This window comes from Syngnathoides biaculeatus, chromosome 9, assembly GCF_019802595.1.
Source record: "Syngnathoides biaculeatus isolate LvHL_M chromosome 9, ASM1980259v1, whole genome shotgun sequence".
NCBI classification, from domain to species: Eukaryota; Metazoa; Chordata; class Actinopteri; order Syngnathiformes; family Syngnathidae; genus Syngnathoides; species Syngnathoides biaculeatus.
Window position 1 is genome coordinate 7385001 of NC_084648.1, and position 22883 is coordinate 7407883.

The 22883-nt window shown below is 41.0% G+C and overlaps 1 protein-coding gene across 1 annotated transcript in view; it reads right to left on the reverse strand.

Moving 5' to 3' along the window:
• Positions 1-22883, reverse strand: part of cacna1ab (calcium channel, voltage-dependent, P/Q type, alpha 1A subunit, b) — a 118518-nt gene that overhangs the window by 37848 nt on the left and 57787 nt on the right. The window contains exons 27-38 of the mRNA XM_061829210.1: positions 16632-16731; positions 14006-14166; positions 13786-13923; positions 12397-12598; positions 12166-12330; positions 9764-9874; positions 9463-9546; positions 4979-5095; positions 4844-4909; positions 2932-3029; positions 2693-2843; positions 2252-2379 (exon numbers count right to left, since the gene is read on the reverse strand). Coding sequence (XP_061685194.1) covers positions 2252-2379; positions 2693-2843; positions 2932-3029; positions 4844-4909; positions 4979-5095; positions 9463-9546; positions 9764-9874; positions 12166-12330; positions 12397-12598; positions 13786-13923; positions 14006-14166; positions 16632-16731 — 1521 coding nt within the window. The remainder of the gene's footprint in view (positions 1-2251; positions 2380-2692; positions 2844-2931; positions 3030-4843; positions 4910-4978; positions 5096-9462; positions 9547-9763; positions 9875-12165; positions 12331-12396; positions 12599-13785; positions 13924-14005; positions 14167-16631; positions 16732-22883) is intronic.

Here is a 22883-nt window from a genome sequence, read left to right on the forward strand (position 1 = left end):
TGGACATTCATTTCAAGTGTAAAAGTTAACGCAGAGCAAGAGGCCATCCTGCAGTGTCGGGAGGAAGGAAAATGTTATCTACATTCATCAAACAACGTGGAGAGAATCTGGCTAATGCTCAAAGCTAACTGCCGATTCAACAACTTACCTGTAGATTTCATTCCCAGCGGGCAGAGGGCGCAAGTGAGCCACATTTGGATCTACAATAGTTGTTGCGCCAGAACCAAAAGTTGGGCCCGCTGATCTAAAAAAAAAAATGACTGGATGGCCACCAAAACTAAAGTCGCCATCCGCCATCTTGAAACTCCCAAAACAACCATGCCGACCTGCGTTGATTGCCAATTTCGTGGCTGTGAGAAAACATTCCACAGGTAAATTAGAAAGATTTTCTGTTAAAGTTCGTTTGTAAAGGTTTTTTTTTTTTATTTTCACTCGAACAAAGTTTAGTCTATTTGTTCAGTCTACGGTTGTTGTTCACTGTCTGCTTGACCTTTATAGGGCGACGGTTTTTCGCGAAAAAGCGATGTATGTTTTCCCAACCTTCATCAGCGAATAAGCAAGAAAACACATTTTCTGTGAAATTTTTTGATGAATTTCATAATTCATTGATTTTCAAATGCGAGGAAACAAGTTTAAATTTTCCGTCTGAAATAGGATGTAGCAGAGACAACAAATGAGCAATGTGTTTAGCATGTATTTTCCCATTGCGAGCCCTTATTTACAAAAATATATCTAACTGAATGACTTACAATGTAATGTTTTTATGACAAAAAAATGCTTAGTATTTTGCTATGTTATGATGATATTGCTTCACAGCGTATTTTGGGAAATGTTAACATGTCACGGAACTCGGGCTCTAGGTAATATGCAAGGTTTCTAGGTAGTCACGGTCTTATATGTCTTTCCTTTGAACTTGGTCTTTTATTGGCTTTACCAAGTCAAATTAAAAATCCTTCATGTTACCAGAACTGAAAAAATGTCAAGCTCACACAACCAGTTTTAATTCTACAAACCAAATTTTTAGGAAAACCCCCGCCATAATCCAACCTGTAAACCATGTCGTCCTTGCGTTTTAGGAGTACCAAGATGGCGGCCAACTGGCTTCAACCAATCGACATACCGCTCGATGTGTATGCACTATCCAGTCTTTTTTTTTTTTAGATCAGTGGTTGAGCCAGACAGATGCAGGCTCAGAATAAGGCTAGGAGGCCATCTGCATTGTTATGTGAATTTCTCGAGAATTAACAGGTACAAGCATTGCACTTGTACTATCTGCAACGTTCATTATTCAGAGAGGCTAATGCGGATTCTGATGTTTCAAAGAATTATATCATCAAATAATCCGTCATCTTTTGGGTCCCTTAACACTTGCAACAATAAAGGTATAAATTACAAGTACAACTTTACAATAGAAAGAAAAATTATTACATCATTATTTTTGCCTCATGTCTTTGTCTTTAGGTGTAAAAAAGTTGGGGTGATTTCACAGGGTCTTAAATTTTCTGATCACTGTAACTTGGCTGGCTGATTAATCAGTTGGGGGCCATTTGAGACCCTCAAAAAAAAAAAAAAATAGTATCCAGCAATCTACTTGTATTATTGACAACATATATTTAATTCTGGTACCGGATAAGGCTATGGCGCCCATCCGCATTGTCACTTAAAACCCTCAAAAATCAACAGGGACAAGGAAGTGTACTTGTTTGATTTGGAACTTGAAAGAGGCTTAAAAAAAATTAGATCAAAAATTTAGTAAACAAAATACCTGAAGGTTGTGGATAAAGGCTATGCGGCTGCCTGCATAGTCATGTGAATCTCTCGAGAAACGACAAGAAATAGAATGTATCATATGCAACATATCCAAAAAAGGTTGGGGGAAAAAAAAAAAAAAAACTAACCCAGATAGATTTGGGTTCAGGATAAAGCCGGGATAGATGTTTGAGTTATTTGATTTATTTAATTATTATTTCATTTAAAAAAATAAAATAAAAATCAACAGGCACAAGTAACTATCTGCAAATTTAATATCAATAAAAATAATCATACTATAATGATATGCTACTAACATATTGAGGGATGGATGCTATTTGGGTGCTAGCAAACTAAGCTAACTGGACTAGCAGGTGAGTTTTTGTCAACACGGCGCGAAGAGTGGTAAAGCCTCTTTTTCCTGTTATCTGCAGTATATGCGCCGCTATCTTAGCATCCTGATTTGATTTGGACGATTGGCGGATGTTAACCGTCTACTCACCAGGCGGCGGGGTCGTACTCGGCCCAAATCCTTACGTACTCGTCCAGGTGGTGCGGCCCCAGGATGGATGAATCTCTTGTCAGGTACTCAAAGTTGTCCATGATGACGGCCACAAACAAATTGAGCATCTGTGCACAGCAAAAACACTTTGAATAATAGTCGGGTGGGGTAAGTCACATTTCTACTGAGTGGTCCGGTCCGTTTAGTGACTCGGATCTAACCCTATCTGATAAACAAGTGATCCAATTTAACTTCTATACCCGGATTTTTAGGAATAACCTTTCCAACGATACCAAGGAGGTCCAATTTATGATGGCTGCAATGAGCCAAAATGGGATTTCTTTGTTTTTTGGCATTTAAGTTTAACTTTCTAAAAGTACCACCAAGTAAAGGTACAACATCAGCAAGCATAACAAGTTGGACTTTGTGCATCGTGCTCACCAGGAAGGAACACAGGAAGATGAAGGAGACAAAGTAGGTGTAAGCGAAGGTGCTGCCGCACTCGGGCTCGGTGTTGCCAGAGGCCGGATCGCACTCTTTGCCTCCCAGACATGACAGCATGATCTCGTGCCAGGCCTCGCCCGTGGCGCTCCTGCATGGCCGTGCCCACACATACTCATGAAACAACAATGGCGCCGCGGAGCCACCTGCCGCGTGGCTGTTCGTGCGGCAAAGGTCACCTGAAGAGCAACATGAGGGCCATGACGAAGGTTCTGAAGTTGTTGTGATGGTCGATGGCGCTCTCGCCCTCCTGCTCCAGTGACAGGTTGCCAAACAACTACATGCACGCACGCACAAGCAAACAGAACTTTTCAGAAAACATAGTAGGAGAGTCACCAACACGGTAAAAACTCCATTGCTATTATACATTTGAATTAGGAAATATTTTTGATCTTAAACAAATAGTAGACTAGACTATGCCAGATAATAATATAAAATAAATGAACAGACTAATGAATAAGAATAAGCACGGTGATGGACTGGTTAGCACATCACAATTCTGAGGACCCCGGTTCAAATCTGGTCTCACCCATGTTGACTTTAGATGTTCTCCCCTAGCTTCTGTGAATTTTCTTCAGGTACTCCAGTTTCCTCCCACATCCCAAAAAATGCATAGTGGGTAAATTGGCAACTTTAAATTGCTTGTAGGTATGAATGATTGGTTATGTGTGCCCTGCGATTGGGTGGCGATGAGTTCTGGGTGTACCTTGCCTCCTGCCCAAAGATAGGCAGGATAGGCTCCGGACCGACCACGGTATCTGGGAGGAATCCTAAACAGACCCCCGAGCCGCCTCATCTGACGCCTCTCGAGGCAGAGGAGCAGCAGCTCGACTCTGAACCCTTTCCGAAAGACTGACCTTCCCACTCTAACGAAGAGAGAGCCCAGACACTCTGCGGAGGAAACTCTCTTGGTCGCTTGTATCAGGGATCGTGTTTTTTCGGTTACGACCCACTGCTCCTGACCATGTTTGAGGGTCAGAACGTAGGCTGACCGATAAATCGAGAGCGTTGCCTTTTGGCTCAGCTCCTTCTTCACCATGACGGACCGATAAGAGTCCGCATCGCTGCACAAGCCCCACCAATCCACCGCTTCATTCTTCCCTCACTTGCGAACAAGATCCTGAGATACTTGAATCCAGGATCTCCTCCCTGACCCTGAGAGGGCACTCCACCCTTTTCCATCAGAGGACCTTGGCCTCAGATTTAGAGGTGTGAATTTTCATCCCAGCTGCGAACCGTTCGAGTGGGTTTTAGAGATCACGGTTCGATCAAGCCATCAGAACCACATTCTCTGCAAAAAGCGACTACGCAATACTGATGTTATCAAACTGCACACCCTCAACACCCTGGCCGGCATAGAAAGTCTGTCCATAAAGGTAATGAACAGAATCGGTGACAAAGTCCTGCCTTGGCAGAGTCAGACTCTCACTGGAAAAGAGTCCGACTTGTAGTGGGCAATGCGGCGCAACCTGCCACTGTTCATACAGAGACCGGACATCCCGAATGAGGGAGTCCGGTACCCCGGACTCCTGGAGGACCCCCCACATCACTCCTCGAGGGACACAGTCGAACACTTTCCAAGTCCACAAAACAGCTACACTGGTTTACATTGCCTTGAATACATTTCCATTTTCTAGCCATCCATGGTCTTTGCCGCTTATCCTCACAAGGGTCGCGTAGAGTGCTGGAGCCTATCTCAGCTGTCAACGGGCAGGAGGCGGGGTACACCCTGAATTGGTTGCCAGCCAATCGCAGGGTACATGGAGACAAACAGCCGCACTCAGAATCACACCTAGGGGCAATTTAAAGTCTACAATGAATGTTCCATTTTTTGGGATGTGGGAGGAAACCGGAGAACATGCAAACTCCACACAGGCGGGGCCGGGATTGAACCTGGGATCTCAGAACTGTGAGGCCAACGCTTTCCAGCTGAGCCACCGTGGCGCCACTGATTAACCTTGGTGAATTAATAACAATTGCTTACCATGAATCCATTTAAAAGTGTATATTGCTCATAAATGACAATATACAGACAATCCGAAATCAAATCAATTCCAAATAATAGAGCAAATATGGTATGAATTCCCTCACCTGCATGCCAATGATGGCGTAAATGAAGAAGAGCATGGCGATGAGCAGGCACACGTAGGGCAAAGCCTGCGAGATCACACAGTAAGATGTGTCAGTCCGGACCGGGGAACACCTTACAAGTGTCGGCGTGCTGACCTTGAAGGACTGCACGAAGGTCCACAGAAGGATGCGAATGGTTTCGCCTTGGCGCAGGAGCTTGATGAGGCGAGCGGCGCGGAACAGGCGCAGAAAGCTCAAATTGATGAAATTGTTCTGCGGGAAGAACAACGCTGGTAAGCGCACGATAACATGCGACGTTTCACAAACTTAAACGTGAAAGCCGGGGGTGGGTGTGGGGGAATAAACAGAGCAGAGACAGCCAGAAAGGACGCAAGGGGGAGGGTGGAAAGGAACCGGTGGGATCTTCAAGAGGACAAAAGAGAGGAGAGAAGGAGGGAACAATAAAAGGAAAACTAAATGAAAGTCATCATCCAATCTGGTATAGCAGGATTTTTTTATTTTATTTTTTTTGAGGGGGGGTGGGGGGGGGGACCAAATGCACTGATCTCAGAGGTGCAAGCAGGCCACACAAGGTGGAGGCAAGAAGGGACACGTTCCGACAGGAAGGAGGGAAGCCAGCCGGCCTGCCAACCACACGTGCACATTGAGTGGCTGAGGTACAAAAAACAAATAAATACAATTAAATGAAACATTTTGCTAAAAACAAGTCTCATTTTTAGTTACAGTATACATGTACATGCAATTATATAGTCACCAAAAACCTACTGAAAAAAAGTGAATTTGAAATTATTTTAATGGGAAAATAATTCACATTTTCAATATTAGTTACTTTAGTTAATTGTAAGGAATTCACCATTTAATAACATACATAATTTTACTTTGTATATATAAAATTGTTTATTCCAATAATAAATTATCATCCTTATCAACATCTAATATGACTAACAATATTTATATTAATTATAATATTTAATAATTATATAATAATAATTATATTATTGACATTAATTCATTTGTAATGAACTAACCAATAAATTAATTAATTATATAGGGATATTATAAAATGTTCATTTTACTGTTTATTATTACCAATCATAACTATTTCTACCAACTTGTTTAATGAGGGAAATGAATAGAACATAAATTAAAAATAAATAAATACATCTTAAACAACCAATTTTAAGGGAGAAAAGCTAAATCAAATATTTTTGGCGTCTGTAAATGCTGGATTGGGGCATATTTTACAACTTTGACATTTATCAATTATGTCGATATCCCGCCCTTCAACGGCAGTCAAGCAGTTTCATCCCGGGGAACAGATTATTTCCATTTGCTATCGTCCAATCAGATTTTTCTGATGTGAACGCCATTTACAGACACCAGGGGTCGGGTTTGGATTCTTTCTTTGACACTGTCAGCATTCACACGAAGAAGATGATTATTAGAAGAGATCGAAACCAATCGAGATTGTATCATGATTATTATCACTTCGTTGTGAGAGCGGTTGGCAGGCAAGGCCAGGAGGAGGAAGAGGAAGGAGGAGTGAGCGGCGTTTCAGCATACCGGCAAGCCTTCACAGCCACGTGCATGGTTTGGCATTCAAACTGCTAACCATGCTAACTGCAAAGCCACTTTTTGCAAAAGCCATCACTAACAAAAGAAAAGGCACGCATCGTCATTATATTATTGTGATTTTTTTTTTAATTGTGTCATTTATAAGCCTGATCATAACGTGTCTGAAAGTAAAACATGGACTAAATTGGTCAAATCCAAATACGATGAAACGAAAATTTGAGATTTAGCATTACGACCATTTTGTGTAATATTGTGAATTTATTCTCATTTAAGATCGAGACTTTATTGGATTCATATTTTGCCTTCTTTTACTAATTTGCAACTTTTTCCTCATACTTTGTCTTGTTTTTCAGGTTTGTACTTTTATATGGACACATTTCATAATATTAAAATTTATTGTAATCAGCAACTTCTCATAGTACGTAGATTGTTGTGTTTATTCAATTTTTTGGGTTTGAGATTTTCTATTTGTTTAGTAAAGGACTTTAATGTTCTTGAGTAATATTGGACTTTTTTACTCATTATTTGACAATTTTGTGTAGTTTGGGAATTTATTATTGTCATCGGGCAATATTGTGTGGCAAAAGTGTGCGCACACAACAAAAAAATTAAGTCACTCATTGACGTCTGAGGCTGCCTCGAAATCACAGTTTTCTTAATTTGTCAATCTCTCAAAACTCCATTTGGAAAGTATAGCGCTCTAAATCTGAAATTAATTTCCATAAGCAGAAATGTCTTCACCACGGAGGCATGCTTATGTACTTTGAAGGAGGTTTTTTTTTTTTTATCCTGTACGAAATAAATCCAATAAAATTAATTTAATTGGAAGGGCCATCATAGAATAGCAGGTGGACCAGCCGTTTTTATATTTTCTTGTATTCCGCTTTATTTCTTTAACTTTCCATTCCCAATACTGTGCTATAACGAAATAAAAGTAAACAAAAAAGAACAATATTCTTATAATCATATTGAATATTTTGCAGTTTCATGCAGGGAGTGCATGCACGGTGTTCAAACGGTGTCCATGTCGGGAGGGGAGCGGTTTGGTTGGAAGACTGCCTCAGGGGTAAGTGGGGGGGGGGGGGGGGGGGTTTGGGGAGCACAACCAATGAGGATGCAGAGGAAGCTTTGAGAGATAAATTACAAACCAACCAGATTCTACATGTGCGGTGATGTCGAAGGATGAATGGGAAGGAAGTTGGGGGAAGTTGGAAGGGTGGGGGGAAATATATATTTATACATATTGATAGATAGATATATATTTATTGTGTGTTGTGGTTGGGGCATGAGCACATTACAAATATTACATCATCATCATTGTCATCATAATCATCATCATCATCATCACCAGCAACACGGATGAAGGACAAGACGATGAAGGGTTTCATAGTGCATTTTTGGGGGGGAGGGGGATTGGATGGATTATTGTTTTATCAGAGAAGTCAAAGAAAGTGTGGGGAAAAAACATGAAGAAAGAGAAAAAGAGGGAGTCATTATGAGGCACATAAATGTCACTATGACAACAAGACAACAAGATAGCAGCCATTCAAGCCCCTCTTTGGTGTCACGGATGAGAAGTTTGTGCGTTGGGCAGTTCCAACATGGCCGAGGTCTCGTTTATCACTCGTTTGGCAGTAATCAGCATGGTCGGTGCTCACCTTCCTAGGAAATAAATGAGTCAAACTACGGCTTCTGCGGGAGTCAAATCGCATTGCTTCTCTGTGACTATTCTGACATCATTTTCATACCTGGCTTTCTGGGTAAAATTATGACTTTTGAAGTACCTCCCAATTTCACGATATTGAGAATTATGAAAATAAGGATTTTTGCAATACTGCACAATAATATGTATTGTAAAATTGTAATTTTCCTCATGGAGCATGGAAATAAAGTACAATTGTCATGTTTACAGTGAATACAAAATTTGTAATAATATTTTCACTGCATTTTATTCTTTTCAAATTATTACTGTTCTTGCAATATTGTCTTTTATCTAGTAATATCAAGACTCCGCATCTCATAATTTACCAGTCTGATTATAGTCTGATTATAACAACTTCTTTTCAAACTAATTATACCTGCATTCTTGTATAGTCATACCTATATTCTTTTTAGATTATTTTTTTTTATCGTAAAGCTTGACATTTTTCCTCACACTATTATGAAAATAAATTCGTAATAATGAAACTTTTATTACGTGCAGGCAGACTAATTCTCAAAATACTTTCTCACAAATTTAAAATTTTTGATTAAAAATGACTAATATTACTGAAATGAAATATAAAAATTCTGATCTTATTTGTACATTTAGATTTTTGGTGGTATAAATATTTGTTGTTCAAAAATGTTCTAGTAATATTCCAAAAATAATCACAAAAGTACTATATTATTCTCACGATATTATTATTATTAAATATCATACATTATTATTATTTATTTCTTGCAAAAGTCGTTTTTTCTACATATTATGAAGATTAAATCTTATTAATATGAGTTTTTTCAAATTACATATTAAGATGAATTAAATATAATTTCTTAAAACAATTTCTAGATGGGATTTTTATCAATTAAGAAAAAAGATTTTTTGTAACAAGACTATTCAGTCATAAGTTTATTTTATTTCTAGCTTTTTAAATCAATACATTATTTTTGTTACACCAAAACTTTGTTCATCAAAATGATGAAACATCTGTTTTTGTAACACCATGTCCATTTTGTCTTATGAACACAATTTTGAGATATTACAGTTTTGTTCTCACAAAGGTTCACTCACATTTATTTTCAAAGTATTTCCATATTATGAACCGCTGACACGGATTTTTCGCAGCCAATCGCATCTTCGTTGCTGGCATGAACTAAAGATGCTGCCGAGTTAACAGTGGACACCAGAGAGAGACTCACAAGGACATTATTTAAACGAAATACTGATACATACATATATATATATATATATATATATATATATACCCATCTGTACATAATATACACAATCAAAAACACAATGATGGTGCAGTTGTGGCGTTGTGTTATTTACGACCACTTACCCCTAATTCCGTCACCAAAATGTCGGTGATGCTGCCCAGCACAGAGACAAAGTCAAAAATGTTCCAGGCGTCTCTGAAATAATTCTGTTTTGGACAAAAGGAGGACGTTAGTAGCTGTCCAAAAACTCTTGTTGCCATGGAAACAAGGGAAGGAAAGTAGATGACAGGTGGCGTGCACACTTTGGGGTCTTTCGGGGACATCGACTACACGCTCCAGATCTGTCTACAAAAATAAGCCTGCCTCATGAATGAATGATGGGAGCCTACATCTGAGCGTCTGTGTGCGTGTGTGTGTGTTCACCAGAGGGCCGAAAGCGATGATCTTCAGGATGGACTCCATGAAGAAGAATGTGGTGAAGACGATATTGAGGTTCTTCAGGACGTCGTCGTACGTCTCCGAGGCGCCATCAAACTGCGCACAGTGTTCCAGAATAGCGCATAGCTTAGCATTGCAAAGTCATTTCAAGACGAAGACGACGGAGTTCACATGAAGTTTTGTGTTTGTGAGCAACTGCACTCAACAATATTGCTTTGCGCAAAAACACACGGCAATATCATTTGCTTGCCAACACAAAACAAATAAAACCCACAAACAGTCAACCAAAGCACAAAACGCTCTACCCAATGTGCTGTCCTTTGTTCTTCTTCTGTGGATTTTATTGGCAGGTGGCACACCAATTTGATGATGCGTCACTGCCACCAACTCAATCTGTCGTTTCAATGTGAATTAATGGTGGCCGAACGTTATGAAGTTCGCTGCTGCTATCTAGTGGTAGATGTTTGAAGCATACTAGCACGATCTCAAGTTTTTGATATTTTGTTCAGTGGTGCCTTGGGGTTCGAGTTGATCACACTCTAAACACTTGGATCTCATTGAAATAAAAAACTAATAAAAACAAATGTTTGTCCGACGTGATTTTTCCGTTCATAGGCAGAATTCCGTCTTTTTAAACTGCATAGATTAAAAAAAAAAACAGTTTTTCTGCAATATTCCTACCATAACCCGTGCCAGAATCCACACTTGTTCATATTCCAGTCTGATTTTTGCAAGCGAGGCGGAAGATTAGATACACGTCTGTTGATTGGTCGAATGCGTTCCTCCTGACCAATGAAAATGCCTGTTGTATCTGAGGCAGATCATGGGGCCATTTTCAAGTGAACAAGATGGCGGTGCTCAAGAAGAAAGACACCTCTGGAGCGAAAGAAATTGATAGATATTCAAAACGTTTTTGAATGGATATGATAAAAACAGGCTATGAAAGCACGCATGCATGCCATAATGCAAATCTGAATTCAATTTAGTAGTTTACTTCGTTGTATTTGAATTTGTATTTTTGGGGGGTAAATAATGAATTGTATTGTATTGTAAGGTATTGTGTACATTTTGAAAACAGAATAGCATTTATTTAAAGATGTACTAGATATATTTCATTCATAATACAATTTATAAGACTTGCACATTAAAATTGGTGATCATCCTTTGATCATGCTTGCCGCCAGACCCCCCGGCTATTTTTCAGTCTTTCAGTCCCCAGTCATATCACATGTCTGGTTTGTGCAATGTGGTTTTCTTTAGTAAGGGAAAAAGGCACTATATGATGTGGTACTTTATAAAAACATATTAATTACAGTTAAATTGAATGGAGAGATTTAAACAAGTTGTGCATGAATTTTAATGCTTCAGTGCTCCTTCTAGTGTGCTCGCCAGTCATACAGACAAACAATAAAAACTCACCAGTACTCCCAGCGACTGTGAATATTATTTTGTATGTCTCTATGTGTTGCCCTACAGTTTGTGTTAAATCAGATGGCTAAAAGGTTGCAACGCTGCGACTATCGATGCTAAATCGGCATGTAAATGTTGTTTTCCATTATGTGTTAGCAATAAGCTAGAAGTGATAAATTAGGGTTAGGGTTAATTAATTAATCGTGGTTGATTTAAGGCGGCACGGTGGATTCAGGTGGTAAATGTTGGCCTCACAGTTCTGAGGACCGAGGTTTGAATCCCGGGCCCACCTGTGTGGAGTTTGCATGTTCTGCCTGCGTGGTTTTTCTCCTGCCACTCCGGTTTCCTCCCACATCCCAAAAACATGCAACATTAATTGGACACTCTAAATTGCCCCGAGGTGTGATTGTGAGTGCGACTGTTTGTCTTGATGTTGGCTAATAACCAGTCCAAAGTGTACTCTGCCTCCTGTGCGTTGACAGCCGGGAAAGCCTCCAGCACTCCCTGCGACCCATGTGAGGATAAGTGGCAAGGAAAATGGATGGATGGTTGCTTTAAATGTTATTCTTGGTTTAGTCTTTAATTTGACAATGAACTGCCAGGGAGTTCAAATAAACAGCTTGAGGACTCTTTTTTTTTTTTTTAAATAAATGTTCACGATCTGTTAAATTGCTACCGATTATGAAACGAGCTGACTTTACTGCCAACAAAGAAATCATTGGCTTGTGGCTTGAAAACATCACAAAATCCAGTCACTCGTGTCGCAAGTCACCACTTTTCACTTTGACTTGAATTATATCATAAAATATCAGTAAATTTACTTGGGTACAATTTGCAGTGACTCTACTCACATGTTAACGTTAAGCTTAGGTTAATTAGGGGTCATTATGTTTTGTAATAGGATTAAGGTCAACGCTTTCTCATGATGAGGGCTCGGCTGCTGCGGTATACAGAATCGAACACTTCCAGGGACTGACCTTCATCATGAGGACGATGGTGTTGAGCGCAATGAGAGCCATGATGCTGTACTCGAACGGGGGCGACACCACAAACTGCCACATGCGATACTGGAAGCTCAGCTTGTTCTTGGGCATGTGGCGCGTCAGGGGCTTGGCGTTGATGGCGAAATCGATGCAGGCTCTCTGGAACAAGAACATTGGTGACGTTCCTGAAGCCTCAACAGGGACGTGCGGGTTCCTCATCCTCACCTCATTCTTCTCCAAGCTATAGTCCTCCATCATCTTATCCCCCTGTTCCTGGAAGGTGATGATTATGAGAGCCACAAAGATGTTGACGAAGAAGAAGGGGAAGACAACAAAGTACACCACGTAAAAGATGGACATCTCCATCCGGTAACCCGGGCTGGGGCCCTGGTTCTCATAAGTGGAGTCCACAGAGGCCTTTAAGACCCTGGAGAAAAGATGAACATTGTTATTAAGACCCAGTGAAGTAATTTTCAAAATTTCTAAATACAGTGCTTTTTACTCATGTTATATTTTTATTCATTTTCCCACAAAATGACACATTTACTGTAATTTCCGGCCTACAAGCCGTGACTTGTGAACCTTGTGGTTTATGCGGAGATGCGGTGCTAGGGTTAGCACGGCGCTAGCATTAGCACACCTGGTTCTAAGCCTCTTTACACAAAGAGTTTAGCACTAGCTAACGCTAGCGCCGCATCACCGCATAACCCGGAGGGCTGAAAGCGTGTGAACAAAGTCGCGGCTTGTAGGCCATTAAACTCTTTCTATGTAGCGAAGCTTATAACCAGGTGTGCTCTGTAGGCCGGTGTGATGGTCTGAGCGCTCCCAGTGCTGAAAAGTGTCCTTGTGATTAATGCGCATGCGCGTATATTAATGCGCATGTGGTAGGTTATAACGTATGTTATTTCCCTCTATGTAGAAGAAGGGGAACTATGAGACCGGGTGATTTCCCAGTAAGCGTCTGCTACATACCCAGAGTTCCCCTGTTAGTAACGCATGCACATTAATCACAAGGAGACTTTGCAGCACGGGGGAGCGCTCAGACTGTCACACACCGGGAATTACGGTACTCAGTAACATTAACCCATTCATGGGCAGAGTTGTAATTTTTTGCCTTATTGAGATAGAAGTCTCCTGACAGGCCACAATCAAAGAAATAACACTTTGTTTTTGTTTATGGTTAAGTTATATGATAACTTGAGGCAGCCATTTTGGGTCAGGAAGGAAACAGAAATAACTCCGTGCTAACTTTCACCGATGAGTTATTCTCTCCTGATGCAAAATTATGGCTTCAGATTAAAACACTTCAATATTTTGATATACTGAAGGATATAATGCATGAAAATCATGATGTCTCAAAAATGGGACGCTGCCCACGAATGGGTTAAGACTTGAATATGTTTGAATTTTACTCCTTGTCTAGTATTAGGACAATTTCATTTTTTCCGAGCAAAATTAGGTCTTGAGTGCAATAAATTCCACTTAATTCTAATAATTTGATTTATTTCAAGGAATATGAGGTCTTACTTTTCAAGCAAAATTTAGTCTTCACTTTGGCAGTATTTTACATGTGAATATTGTATGCGAGTGTGTGCGTGTGAGGTGCACACTCACTGCGGCCACCCTTCTCCAGTGGAGACAGTGAAGAGGGTGAGCAGGGCCCAAGCCACGTTGTCGTAGTGAAAATTGTACTTCTTCCACTCCCGCTTCTGAGCTTTAACCTCATCCTTATCGTACATCAGAAACTCGCCCCTGCCCGGGACACAACATCGACATAACCACTGGATGTCGGCGTCTCGCCCCCAAGATACGCGAGATCGAGGTTTGTACTAACCGGCAGTCACGCTCAAATTCTTTGGACACATCCGTGCAGTAGAAGAAGCGACCCTTAAAGAGTTGCACGGCCACCACAGCGAAGATGAACATGAACAGCATGTAGACAATAAGGATGTTCAGGACGTTCTTCAGAGAGTTCACCACGCAGTCGAACACGGCCTAGAGAGAGGAGACAAATGACTTAAAATGCCTGATTTACTCAGATCGCAAATAGCGAGAGCTTAATTGCGTGTTTACTCACTCGGAGAGATTGTGCATGCTGTTCGCAACAAGTGCAAAAAGTGCCGGGAACCCCCACATTTAAAAGAGCGTTTAATGCTTGACGTAGCTAGAACGGTTTTCACTGTGGAACATTTGGAAACCACTGCAAAATGAAGTTTGAAGTGAAGGAATTGGAAGTGTTAATGGAAAAGGCAAACAAAGATTTTGGGGACACCAGCAACTGCATCAGAGCCATGTTTCATTTGCTATGCTTTGCCCAGAGTGTGTAGGAATTAGATGCATCCACCCGTTCTGTCAAACATTACGTTCAAAATTCAAGACAAAATGTAAAAACTGCTATAGGAGAGGTCGACTCCAGTTTGTCACAGTGTGCTGAAATGACCCACACACAAGAAAATGCAGAGTTGGAAGGAGTTTTGTCATCGGTGATGTGGCATGACTTCCTTCTTGTGACCGGCTCCAAGTCAGCCCTTAGATCAGTGGTTCCACCTAAAAACTACTTGGTTCTCCAACTACCACCATAATGACAAACAGAAAAATGCTGTAACGCAATAAGTCTAAGAGTTCATCAAAAGCAAGAACGCTTTTATTCTACAAAGGAAATTGCTTATTGTAAGCCAGCAGTGGCGAGGTGCCAATTTCAATTGGGAAATTTGGGACAACTCCCGAACGGCCGGTCCGTATTGGATAATTCTTTATAATTTCAAATCAACACCCATCGTTTGACAAAACCTAATCACAGACTACGATGTGACAACTACAAGATGACTTTTAATGTCAACAAAACTGTGCACGAGCACATCGGTCACTTGCCGAGCGTCCCGGCACCCGACCGGCATACTAGTGTACGCAGGATATGTGTTCTGACTCGTGATTTCGTCGGCCCCTTGCTGTTGTGCCGTACAATCAACAATTATTGCTAAGCAACAGAAAAAGCCCTAAGCAGGTGACCTCTGATGAAAATGATAAGTACTCTAAAACATAATGAGACCTAAAATCACTTTCACCACTCATAAGTTAGTAGTCAAGACAGGGCCAACAAAAAAATCATTTGAGCGCACCGGGGTGAGGGTGGGACTCTCAATCTAAATTCCCAGGCTGTAATTTGGGCGCAGTATATCTCGCTGAAAAACATTACTGGTGCTTTGCATACCAGACTTTGCGAAATACTGCCTGAGACAATTCCACAGCTCCCAAAAGGCCTTCCTGGACAGACGCCATGTCATGCTTATTTTTTGTTTCTGGCATTTCTAAATTGTTAACATTCTCACCTTTAATTATGCCTGCGCAAGCTCCTTAACATAATAACACGGTCATGTTTACACACAGCGGTGTGGGGTTGCACGTGGTTTTCAGCATTGGTACATAAAGGTCAAGTGTCATCCCTATAAACATTCTAAAATAGATATTGTAATGTAAAATACATATAACATTATTCACTTCAATGTCTATACGAAAAAATAAATATGAGCGGAAGTGTCATTCGACATCCAAGTGGTCGCCATATTGGCTGCATCTCCTGTCCATGATGTCGCCCCGGACATTTGCCATTGAAAATACGCTGTGGCCCCTACTATGGGAGACGAACACGCCCTTTCTGACACAGAAACTCTTTTTGAAGAAGAGAACATCTCACAAAACCAAATGAAGTGACCAGCGCAATATTACCCTAATGTTTCGAGGCTTATTTAGATGATATGCGGATCACGGCCAAACCGCCTCCCCATCTGATCCACTTCCGCGGCGGAGACAAGCCACCCCAGGCGACATGGCAGCGGAGGCCGTCCTTCAGTGGGTGCTGCACGGAAGTCTTCCGATGTGCACATCGACACATTTAGCACCCCTGATTTACGGATTATGCCCCCCCCAACTATTGTTTTATTTAGAAGCTGTATACACACCTACCTGTCATTTGGAACCCAAGAAGGTCTTGTCCTTTGCACCTGTGCAATACATTTTTCACGACGAACCGGGTCTCTTGGAAACTTATGAAGGGTAAATCCATCCTCCCGAGTGTTCAAGCAATGTCCAGCAATGCAACGAGCCGGCATTTTGGCTAACACAAAGGAACAATGAGCTACCTTCCCGGAGGTAAAACTAATAGAAACAAACGAGTCCGCTTGAGGGCGATCCTGCCCCGTACGTCACTTCCTGCTTCTTCTCGAAAACAAATCGCTCGTGAGGATTTTCATGGCAGGAGTTACAAAAGCCATTTACGTCAAAATCATTTTTTGTGGTGAAAAAAAGGCATGGGACCATACCGGCTGCCGTTTTTTTCATTAATAACATACTAAAAATCATGCATTTCATGACAGTGGACCTTTGAGGTCGCACGATGAAGTGAATAGTATTGAACGTTTCCATTTCGTATCGGCCTTGGTGATGGATGCTTAATGTGTTACCTTGAGCTTCGGGAGTCTTTTGATGGTCTTGAGAGGACGCAGAACCCGCAACACTCGCAGTGACTTAATGGTGCTGATGTCTTTGCCCTTGCTGCTCCCCCTACAAGCCAGCCGGAAAACAACAACCACATTGTCACTGGCTACTTTCAAATGCAAAAAAACAGACAGAACGGTCGGCTCTCTGAATTGCAAATAAGTCAAACATGAAACCAGAGAAGCCTTGGGAGATTTCATGGACGTTATGAGGCATCGTCGACATAATCATCAACATCATCATGCCCACAGGCATCTCCCGGTAGAGTGCCCAGCCAAACCTCTTTCTTTCTTTTTCAAAAAAATAAAAAGTTCTTCAGTGAGAGGAAAACTTAGCATCGGATCGCCCCCGTCCACATTTGGCGTTTGGACGACGGGAAAACGGACGCTAAGCGGGACATGCGATGCGTGTGCAGCATCGCATGACGTCGCCAACGTGGATGCAAAGTGAAACGTGAGAGTCAGGGTGGCAGCCTGTCCCGGAAGCAAGGGTTTGGACCCCACTTCTCACACCAAATATTTGATAAACCACCGCATATCAAAATGAGAAGAGGTTCAGGTCACCGTCTACCATGGAAGTGTGTGCTTGGTTGATGAATTAAATTTATTTCTTGATGACAGGAAGTTCAGGTTGCAGTTGACCTCGGAGGCGTGGATCTGGATTCTGCTGCTGTCACCAAATATCTCCCGAAATGGTTTCTTCAAACTAAACTTGCAGACGTTTTGTTCAGTTTCCCTCAGGATGAATAAAGAAGTTCAGGTCGCAGTCTGGGTATATTTCCTTAAATCAGGGGTGTCAAACTAATTTTTCTTGCGGGCCACATTGTTGTTCCACTTTCCCTCAGAGGGCCGTTATGACTGTGGAACAAAAATATTTCTCATCTCATCATATTTACATAATCAATTTATGAACTAGTTTTGGAATCAGAAATCAAGGGTCATGTGTTTTTCAACTATTCACGTTTGGTAACACAAAAATGCTTGTAATCTCTCAACTTTATCATTTATGAGATTTGACAATTTGAAATTTTGGTCCAGATTTTTACAAGAATCATGGAAATTCACACACTAGATTTGGCTTCCGGGCCACATAAAATCATGCAGCGGGCCGGGTCTGGCCCCCGGGCCTTGAGTTTGACACCTGTGCCTTAAATGCACAGGTTTGGATCCCACTTCTGACATATTTTTTTTTTTGTATGAATAAATTATTCACCTAATATACTGGAAGTTGAGCTCACACTCTTCCCGGGATGAGTGGGACTGGATCCATTTCGGACACTTTTGGAATTTGTATGTAAGTATGCGTCTATCCAAATTGCAGGAATTTAGGTGACAGTCAGACCTGGAGGCATTGGTTCAGATCCACTTCCAAGCAATTCTTGTAATGGCTTTATTAGTCCCCGGGAATTAAGAAAGTTTTGGCGATATCGACATCACGGGATGTTCTGGTCGCAGTCTGCTCTGTCAGATGGCTTTTGAGACCATCTCAGATCTCAGGAAATCCAGGTCACCGTCTGCCTCACATTTGGATCTCACTTCTGACACAAAATAAAGAATAATTTATCTATCCAGACGACAGAACGTTCATGTTGTCGTCGGCACAAGAAATGTGGACTTTAAAGTTTGGACGGAAATGAATTTCTTTCAGGTTTAATCGTATTTCATTTTGATCCAACCAAACCCAACAGGACATTCAGGTCGGAGCATGCCCTGGAGGTGTGGTTTTGGATCCCACTTCCAACACCAAACAACACCTGAAATGGCTGATTCAAACCAAAATAGTTGATTCTCTGATCAGTGTCAGGCGTGGGTCCTTGAAGGTTTTTTTTTTTAATTTTTTATTTATTTTTTTTTATTTCCTACTATGATAGACCTGTCCACCTTCATTTTGCATCTATCGGAGAAACGGATCTCAGGGTCTACTTTATTTCTAGCTTTCCAGAGAATGGTGTTACATTCGAGGGAGAACACGTTTTTCACAATAAGCAGTATCACAGGGAAAATGAGGCGACGGTACGAAGAACAAAAGAAAGAAAGAGTGAGAAGCCCAAGTGATCTGGTTCTGCAGGACGAGTAGGAGGAGGAGGACTTTACCGGGTGCTGCTCCTGTGGTGGCGGTTAGATAGCGACAGAGGAAGAAAAGAGGACAAAAAAATGGCACACAACAGTCGGGAAAGAGGAAAAGGTTGAAAGAGACAGGAGAAAAGACATTTACATGAGAGAGATAGCGACCGGAGAGGGACGGCCAAATGTGAAGCAATGTCCGAGGTGGAGGTTTTGGCATTATGTATCTAGAAAGAACAGGCTGAGGATTTTGCTCCATGCTTGCTCAGAATATAAAAACATAACTTATTACATTTTCACATAGTAATCAAAGAGAACATACTTAAATAAAGACAAATTATAATTCCTAGTGAGCAAATATGTTGTAGTTCAGCAAGTTCATTCAATGGGGGAAGAAATAAAATAAAATAAAATTGAAATAAAATGTGAATGAAATGAAATACAAATAAAATAGAAAATGTAAAAAATGTTTTTTTAAATAATACAAATTACATAAATACTTAATGAAATAATAACACTTTTTAAAAATGAAATACAGCTACAAAAATATGAATTAAATAAAAATGAAATCAAACAAAAACAAAATATAATAATATGTATATATGTATGAATAAAATGACAAATACAAAAAAATGAAATTCTTAAAAAAAACACAAAAACATTTATGTGAAATAAATTGAAAATAAAAATCAAATAAAAATAATAAAAACAAAAAGAAAGTTAAAAATCACATTATAAAACCAATACAATTAAATATAAAATTACAAATAACGGATTATGTTTAAGCCAACAAAATTGCAGTGAACACATCTGAAGTCGCAGATGTGTTAATCCTCCAGGTAGTCGTCAATACCTTTCCACCTGAATACTACACGTGCATGAATAAGCAATAAGCAATTCAGGTCGAAGAGGAAGTTGCGCGGCTGCATGCGTTCGGACTCATTCTTATCGCTACAGCATCATAATGAATTACGGCAAGCCGGCGAGGCTGCCGCGTAAATTGCCCCCATTAGATCGCCAATCGTGTTCCGAGATGCTATCAAAGTGCTGTGGAGGTGCCCGTCAGCACGGGGGGCGTAGAAAGATGGAGCGGTCATCTCTCATGAACACATACACACACACACACCCAGCATGCAGTCCTATCGTGAAAGTGTACCATTCAGCATGTATGTGGAAGATGCAGAGGGTCCGCAAGCTCCATACTCTCCAGTGAAACCCGTTGCACGCTGACCATGCTGAAAACCCTGCTGTGCAATGCTCGTGTGTGTATGCGTGTGTGTGTGTGTGTGTGTGTGTGTGAGAGAGAGAGAGAGAGCGAGAGAGAGACAGAAAAGGAAGGAGGAAGCGGAAAGGACGTAAGAGGAGGCGAAAAGAGTGGTTTTGAACTTTAGCATGTTTAAAGCACCTTTTATAATGTGCTAACCAGCATGCATACTGAAGTCGTCATGCGATGTAATGTAATAAAGCGAGCCAGGTTGCCAGCGCTCCGTTCACTCATTGGTGACAGTATTCAAGCATCTGATTGGCCGCGTAACCAAAGTGACGTGCTGACGCCAAAGCTGTCTCATTGTCAAACCGTTTCGGAATACCACGAGGAACCGTGGCGGGAACGCAGTAACAACAGACGGTAGCAGATTCGTTTATTTCAAAATAATGTGTTCACTGAATCATATCTCTGCACATGATATTATAATATAAATGAGAATTTTGGAGAAAAGCAGGTTTTACCTCGTGGGACTTTAATTTCGGCGCACGATTGCATTTACAAGAAAACAAAAATTGGGCGCAAGGTTAAATTCAGTTGCCGATCCCTGACTTAAATGACCACCATCGGTGAGAAGTCTCCTCATTCTATTTCAAAATGGAAAACTCACTAAAGCACTTTGTCATGCTGGAGGAGTTCCTCTATTTTTTAAATATAACAGTAGGGGTCTAGTAAATTTAATGGTAACATAGCGAGTGTGCTCAAAATTAAAACAGTCCCCTTTAAAGGGGTTTATGATGCCTGATGGTCTCCTTGTTTTTTCACTACATGTGTCAAGTACAGTATGTTTTTATACTCCAAATTACAAGACAACAGAGAACTCAGTGAAATTGAAAAACTCTGCATTAAAGCACTTCATGATACTGGGATGGTCTCCTTCTTTTTTCAGCAGTTCCATTAATATTTGTTAAGCGCTGTATATATTTGATTTTTTTTTTTTTTTTTTTTTTTACACAAAATGATGGGACAGCATGGGGGCTCGGAGTATTTGAAACAGTCCGCAAAGCGCTTTTTGATATCGGTAGGCTGCCCTTGGTTTTTTTCTTTTCTAATTGGGTGATCTTATGAATCAGTCGATTTATTTTTCTTTCCACAAAATTATGGTGAAGTGTGAAAGCCTCACTGAAATCGAAAGAGTCCTCACCTCATTAAAGCACTCAAAGATGATGGAGTCACAATAATCTGATCGGAGCTTTTTAAGGCTCCAGTAACTCCTTATTGGGACATCGCCGTGATTCCAAAATATCACTAAATTGAAAATTGTAATAACTGTTGCCCACTCGAGATGCAATGGAGCCTGGTCACCCTGGAAGGGGGGGGGGGATGTAGACCACCTGCAAGATTTCTTTATTCACCAAATGGTGTTTTGAGTTTTTCCTGGACCGTTTGCGGGATTTAGATGAGGGGATGCCGTCAATCTTTGCCAACTGTGAGCCTGTAAGGGCCTTTGAGACGCTTTTGTGATTGAGGGTTACCGTATACAACTAATCTTCACTTGACCAATGTCCCAAACACCAGATTCTTTAGAATCTCCTGTCAAAAATTACACAAATGTTTCTGAATGGATAGCTTGTTGCTGTGCTAATAAGCCTCTGCACCAGCCAACCACTTGCAATCACTTAGCCATGTTAGCCGCTAATCAGCACCACTTAGGGAGGAACTGGTAGATTTATTTTCTTTACTGTAATTTCCGGCCTACAAGCCGCGACTTTTTTCACATGCTTTCGACACCGCGGGTTATGCTATGATGCAGACGTTTACCGGCCCTGTTAGCACTGGGCTAGCGTTAGTGCTGTGCTAGCGTGTTGCTGCTGTGTGATTGGCGTGTCCCAGTGATATTTACAGGTAAGTTTTATTTTCACCAACCCCTTATAGAGTTAGTGCTAGTGTTACCGAGGCGCTTGCGCTGTGCTAGCGTTAAACTCTTTCTGTGTACCGTCTTTCTTTGTAAATATCTTGTGTTTCAACGTGGGTTTCAATGTGGGCACTTGCAGCTTTTACACAACTGCGCCGTATGTATGTTCCAAATGGTATTTCCTTTACAAATGTACTCGGTGAGGCTTGTAAGCAGGTGCGCTCTGTAGGCCGGGAATTACGGTAATTTGGATTCAGACCCAGGATGACCATTAGGGGTGTTCATCACTCAAATACAACAATTTGATATGTGTCACGATGCAATGGATGTTGCATGATTCAACAACATATTAAAGTTGACCAAGTCAATTCAAATAACTTATGATTCGATTCGATAATACTTTTCAAATAAAATCCGAATTGCATTTTCCCTCATAAACTCACAGTGCTATTTACAAGTGTGGGTCACAGAAGTTCAAAGAACGAGATGAAGCAGCGTCAGCATCATCAAATTGATTTTCAACTTTTTGATTAGGCGATTTCCTGGTTAAAGCCACATTGCGTTTCACGTGGTGACGACTCTGTCTGCGTACTGATGCACTCGCATCATAAAAATCAAAATCGGTTTTCTTATTCAAATGGGTTTTGTTGTTTGTTATATTGGTGCAGATCTGGCTAGAGGTGTTGATCTAGGATGAAATCATTTCAGCGTAGGAATTGGGAGAGTCCAAATGGGGAGGTGGAGTCATGTCATGTGATGTGAATAAATGTGGAAAGAGGAGACGGGATGACTCACGGCCTGCTTGGCGGGAAAATCGTTGAGGCGTTGTGGAAGGGAGACAGTTTGGAGAGTGAGTCGTGGTTCCAGAGATTAGACATTTACAGGAAGATTGATATTCGGGTGACATTTGGGGAAAGATGGATCTGGATGGGGGTGATTTGGCACTCCTCAGGGCATCCTATTAGGACCCCTTAAGCTCTTCACATTGGAAATCAAAGTTGAAATTGAATGTTGACAACTTTAAAGCCTGTTCTCC